The 5,701-nt window shown below is 30.6% G+C and overlaps 1 protein-coding gene across 1 annotated transcript; it reads right to left on the minus strand.

Moving 5' to 3' along the window:
* Nucleotides 1-2,523: 2,523 nt before the first annotated feature.
* On the minus strand, nucleotides 2,524-5,312 carry LOC132316250 (transcription factor MYB114-like). The gene is made up of 3 exons (XM_059814760.1): nucleotides 5,189-5,312; nucleotides 4,924-5,053; nucleotides 2,524-3,040 (listed from the first exon to the last, which is right to left on the minus strand). Exons 1-3 carry the CDS (start codon nucleotides 5,310-5,312, stop codon nucleotides 2,524-2,526), a joined length of 771 nt encoding a protein of 256 aa, XP_059670743.1.
* Between the last annotated feature and the right edge of the window lie 389 nt (nucleotides 5,313-5,701).

Below are 5,701 nucleotides of genomic sequence, written 5' to 3' on the forward strand. Positions count from 1 at the left end.
GCATAATATGTACAATTGATCTCCAAAATTATATTTGTTAGTATTTTATTTAATAAATATGTCTTTGTGTAATTTTAAGTTTTTGGTTGCAAATTTCTTTTTCCTGTTATAGGATAAATTACAAATTTCAAATTTGCCTTAGGCTATGTTTGGTAGGGTGGGTTTGAAGGGGAATGATAACTTTAGTTATGAGGGAAAGGGAAGGGAATGATAATTTTAATTTGGTATTGTGTTTGGTTGATTAATGAAGGAAAAGAAATGGAAGGACAATAATCATGTTTGGGAAAAGAAGGGGAAAGAAAAGAAAGGGAATTATTTTAATAAATTGACCATTATACCCTTATATATATATATATATATATATATATATAGTGTCTCTAGGCCCACAAAAAAAAAATTTCAGCCTCTACAAATCAATTCAACCTCTGCCTCTATCTGTAAATCTCGTTCTCAACTCTATACTTGCCCTCTCTCTCTCTCTCTCTCTGTAACTGGAAACTACAAAATCTACAAAATCAAAACCCATATCAGCATATCATTTCAGATTGTTCAAAAAATCAAAACCCATATCTTTTGGTTTCCATCGCCCGCTGTTCCAGCTCGGGGTCATCGTTCGTCATTCGCAAGCTTCATCCGCTGTCTCTCAACTCTTCAAGCTTGCCCCCTCTCTCGCTGCAACTTCTAACTTGTATATATGTATGGGTTTTGTTTTAATTTTGTTTCTAAATCAACTAATCAAGGTCTGTAATTCTTGTTTTGCAAACTAAATCCTGATTTTGTGTAAGGGCAACTTTGGCATCAGAACTAATACATCAACCCTAGCCTTCCCTTTCCTTCCATTTCCTCCCATTTTTGGGAGGTTAAGAAAAATACTATTCATGCCTTGAGTTATCCTTCCAAAACCATCCATCACCTTCACTTTCCTTCCCACCATTTATGCAAACACACCTTTTTAATCCCCCTCTATCACCTTCCCTTTCCTTTTCTTCATTTGCCATTGCACCAAACTGACCCTTAAAGTTCAAATAGGAGAAATGAAAATAATTCAAAGGAAGATTAGGTGATAGAAAAAGAGTTATAAAATTCAAATTTTCAAATGGGCTCAAAGTTTAAAGAAGATAGAATAGGAGTTGAAGATATTTAGGAGAAAAAAGAACAGGAGTTGAAGATAAAATTGGAGATGATTTAAAGATAGAAAATGAGTTACAAATTCAAATTGGAATTCAAATTTCAAGTTTCCAACAAGTTCAATTATCCATCATCACATCAAGTCAAAATTAAACTTTATTGACTCGGACACAAGCTATATCCACTGTAAAGTCGACTCAACATAATTATATATATACTAACAATTAATTATATTAGACTATTCCACCTTGTTGTTCATGTCATCATAAGTACAAATAGAGATAACAATCATACACATTCATGTATAATATAATATTTTACATGGTTCACCCAACTTTAAGACTACATGAAAAGAGATTTTTACTATTATGAATCAAAAAATACAATATACAACCATATGTAAGGGTGGAGCTAGTTAATGTCCATAAGGGGCACATGTCCCCTTGGCCCGACTCCCCTTACTATAATATATATAATTATTTTATGTTTTTATATATATATATATATATATGAAAAAATTCATATAATGCCTTTCCTAAAATTTTTATTTTTTTAAATTATCTTTTTAAGTTTTTATTTCTTTTCTCTTTTATTCTTTGAATTCGTTTAATTTCCTTAAAAAAAGTCAAAATTTTCTATTTGAATCAAACTCTAATAGTTTTTCTCTTTCAAAGTTCTCTTATTTTTTTTTTTTTTCCAACTATTTATGTTTCTTATACTACATATTATTTTGCAATAATTTTTCTTCTTTGTCTATTAATTTGAAAAATCTATATTTGTTGTTATGTTTATTGATTTTTTCTCTGAATTTAATTTCTGGCTCCGCCCCTAACCACATGTCAAAACCCCACTCACTTACTCATTGTCTCTTTTGAGGCTACATGTATGTACTCAGAAATTACATATATTTTCCCCACTCCTCATATCACTCCTCATATCACTCGTCCTTAAACCTCTTACATCTTTTATCTATTATCTCCATTTCTACCCAAATTTATCTCTATTTATAAAGTCTTCAAATCCAAATTTTTTGTTAGACAAGTATTTCTTAACTTACTTAGAAAGAGCTACCATATAAGCTTTCAACTCTAAAATAAAAATATAATACACCATAATTTCTTTCCCAAGTCTTCATTATTCCAAAAAAAAAAAAGAAAACTAATACACACATACAAATTTGGAGTGACATACCCGACACAACTCACTATGCACTTTGAATAGCATTACTCTTTCTAAAATTTAAACTTTAAAATGCAAAATGTGGAACCACCCACTGGTAGGGAAATATATATATATATTTTTTTTACACTTGAAATTAATTAGTAACCCATATCTTTGTAGAAATACAAGAAAGATGAAAAATATATCAAGATGCAATAATTAATTACTTCCTTTTCACAGATGATCCCAAAGGTCCCATCCCGTATCATTCACACCAATATTAATCTTGCCATCTTGGACAAAACTGCCATTTTCATCAACTCCAGTAGCAGCTGTTTCATGGGTACTCCAGAGCCCTGTAATGAGGTCCTCGGGTGAGCCACCACCCATGGACCATGTGACTCCATTATCAATTAATTCCATATTATCCCACCACATAATCTCATCAACATCCTGTAGATCACTGTAAGAAGGATTGGTGAGAGTGTCTCCAGATTGAATGTTGTTGTCTACATTATTGGTTGTGGTAGTGGTAGTGGTAGTGGTAGTGTTTCCACTGAACCAAACTAGACTGGTTGAAAATCTCCGAGGTTGAGGCTTTATGACTTTGGTTGATGATGTGGTGGTCTTCTCGGCTTTGGGTATTGCTTTTTTGCCACTAGCCACAGGCTTAATCCGCAGGCGGCTGTTCCAGTAATTCTTCACATCATTTCCCGTCCTCCCCGGAAGTCTACCAGCAATCAGTGACCATCTACCCAAATATATCACACACACGCATATATATTGGTTAGTAAAATCTGCTGAAATATTCAATACAAAAAGTTATATCTGTAACTATTCCAAAAATTATATATGTAGCAAGGCAACAGGTGAAAGCCCCAACTAATCCACCGACCTGCTCCTCCCTACAGATCGGATTGTGTCCAAGAACGTCACCCCTAAGGTATTGAACCTGAAACTTAAATGTTTCGTGAAGCATTACGCGACTCAATGTTTTTTCCAACTAAGCCAATTGTTTAGAGTTTGATAGATAGATATATATATTTGTATTATATAAAGTCTTTTCTAATTAAGCCAACATTTGAGGATTCGAGAATTTTTTTATATTTTATTTGTATTATATATCAGTGAATTTTGTAAGATTTTGAACGTGCCCCAAAAATAAATCATGAAAAAAATCTCAATATATAATAAATCTGGCCACTGATATTTTTGGATGTGACCTAATCAACCCTCTCTATTTCTCGCTCGTTTTTTATTTGCTTTTTGTATATATATAATTTAAAATCTTAAAATTGTCCACCTTCAAAATTTTATTTTGTAATAGATAGAATTTAACAAATTCTAAAATTGTTCCATACTTCTAATTTGTAGCCTCAAATTTATTCCCTATTTCTCTCTGTCATCACTGAACACTCCATTTCTCAATCTTAAATCGTCTGTTTTTCTATGGTACACAACTCTCTTTTAGCTATTTTTTTTTTAATTTTTTTTTATTTAATATAATGAAAGATAACAATCTCTAAAAATAAAATTCTAAAATAAAAAATTGTCTACTTCTCTTTAGAATCTTTTATTGCATATATAATAAATGAAAATCATGAATATACACACCTTATAAAAATGTGAAGATCTATATTATAAAATGCACAATTCTTTATTTATTTAATTCAACAATTAAAAATAGTTCAGCTTTCCAATACAAAAACAAGCTTTATTCATTAATTTTTAAAATTTTGCAAGTAAGGCAAATCACCATGCAAGAACGCAGTCTTTACATCAAGCTGCTCCAACTCAAGATCCAAACTAGTTGCTAATTTAAAAACAGTTCGGATAGAGCTCATCTTCATAACGGGTGACAAAATTTTGTCGAAAGATTTTCTCGGTTAATTTGTTGAGTCTTAACTAATTGGACTTATTGGAAAATTCTTAATAATATACTCTGTAAGAAGGAATGAGATATATATAAAGTAGAATCCAATCACATGTTAATTGAATTTGATTTCCGGGAAAGAAAAAAGGGGAAAAAATGTTAATTGAATTTGATTTATTTTGCATAATTGTGTTACTTAAATATACATTGCTTTTCTCTTCACTTTTGTATAAAAATCTTTCTTTAATTAAAATTAATCACAGAAAAATGTCAAAATGAAAATAATCAAAATATTATTTTGCAGATTCATTATTTTGTTTAACAAAAAATTATCTTCAACTTTTTATATCTTATTATTCTTCAATGTCACCCCCTCTCAAAAAAAATTTCTGGCACCATCACTAAATTGTATATATAAAAAAGAAATTGCAGCAGCAATTGAAATAAGTTTTATTGCTTGCAGAGAAATTACTGAATATATATACTTGCCTCTTTGATCTCTCTCTTAGGTTTTTCTTACTTGACATTTTATACTTGTACAGCTACTTGTTTTAAAAAGAAAAGAACTTTCTTTTATACTAATTATACTATAGTACTTCATTTACCCAAAAAAAAAAAAAAAAAAAATGAAATTCAGTACTGAACCGAACACTTTTTGTCATGAGCTGCAATTCTTTAGGCATGCATGGTAGCTAGGCATATATAAATGGCTTATAAATATTTAGGTGATACATGTGTGTGTGTGTATTTTTTGAACTTGCCTATTGCCTAAGAGCTTATGAAGTCTGATAATGAGATCAACTTCATCTGATGTAAAGTCTCCTCTCTTTATATTTGGGCTCAGATAGTTCAACCACCTCAGTCTACAGCTTTTCCTGCATCTGTTCAAACCTGCACATATATATATAAATATTACTGTATATTATAGATACATATATAATGTCTTGAAAACAGATTAAATTATATATATATATATATATATATATATATATATATATATATATGTAGTACATAGTATGGCATTACCTGCCTTGAGAGGAACTTGGTGCCAATTACCTTCACCATACTTTCCAACGCAACTCCTTAGAAGAAGATCTTCTTCTTTAGTCCAAGCACCTTTTTTCACTCCTAAAGGAGTACTGCTCTCCATATATATATACATATATAGGCTTTATATATATATATATATATATATATATATATATATGCAGTACTGTCAGTACGTACCGAAAGCTAGCTTCACTAAGCACGATCGATGATTAACTTCACTACTTACACATCTTTGATGGCCTTCCTAAGCTCTCTCACATTTATAAGTGTGATTTCCCAATCTCTTCTAAGCTCAATCATCAAAATATCTACAGGCTAACGTGCACATTTACAGGCCACAAAGCAGACTTTTAATTAGTGATTTACATATGCGGCAATATTATTTTTTTTCTCGAAATATTAAGCAATATATATTGATAATAAGTGAACATCGTTTACTATATAAGTGAATGTCCTTTTGTTTTCCTGATAAGGTAAATTAATTACATA

The sequence above is a fragment of the Cornus florida genome, unplaced genomic scaffold (assembly GCF_030987335.1).
Source record: "Cornus florida cultivar Cherokee Brave unplaced genomic scaffold, ASM3098733v1 CherokeeBrave_3.0.0_Hap2_Chr07, whole genome shotgun sequence".
NCBI classification, from domain to species: domain Eukaryota; kingdom Viridiplantae; phylum Streptophyta; class Magnoliopsida; order Cornales; family Cornaceae; genus Cornus; species Cornus florida.

What these genes read in the sequence shown, in the direction of transcription:
- LOC132316250 (XM_059814760.1), bottom strand. Translation starts at nt 5,312, where the DNA reads ATGGAGAGCAGTACTCCTTTAGGAGTGAAAAAAGGTGCTTGGACTAAA. An exon ending in CCAAGTTCCTCTCAAGGCAG is followed by an intron (nt 5,054 to 5,188) that starts GTAATGCCATAC and finishes ATATATGTGCAG; the next exon opens with GTTTGAACAGATGCAGGAAA. An exon ending in CATAAGCTCTTAGGCAATAG is followed by an intron (nt 3,041 to 4,923) that starts GCAAGTTCAAAA and finishes ATATTTGGGTAG; the next exon opens with ATGGTCACTGATTGCTGGTA.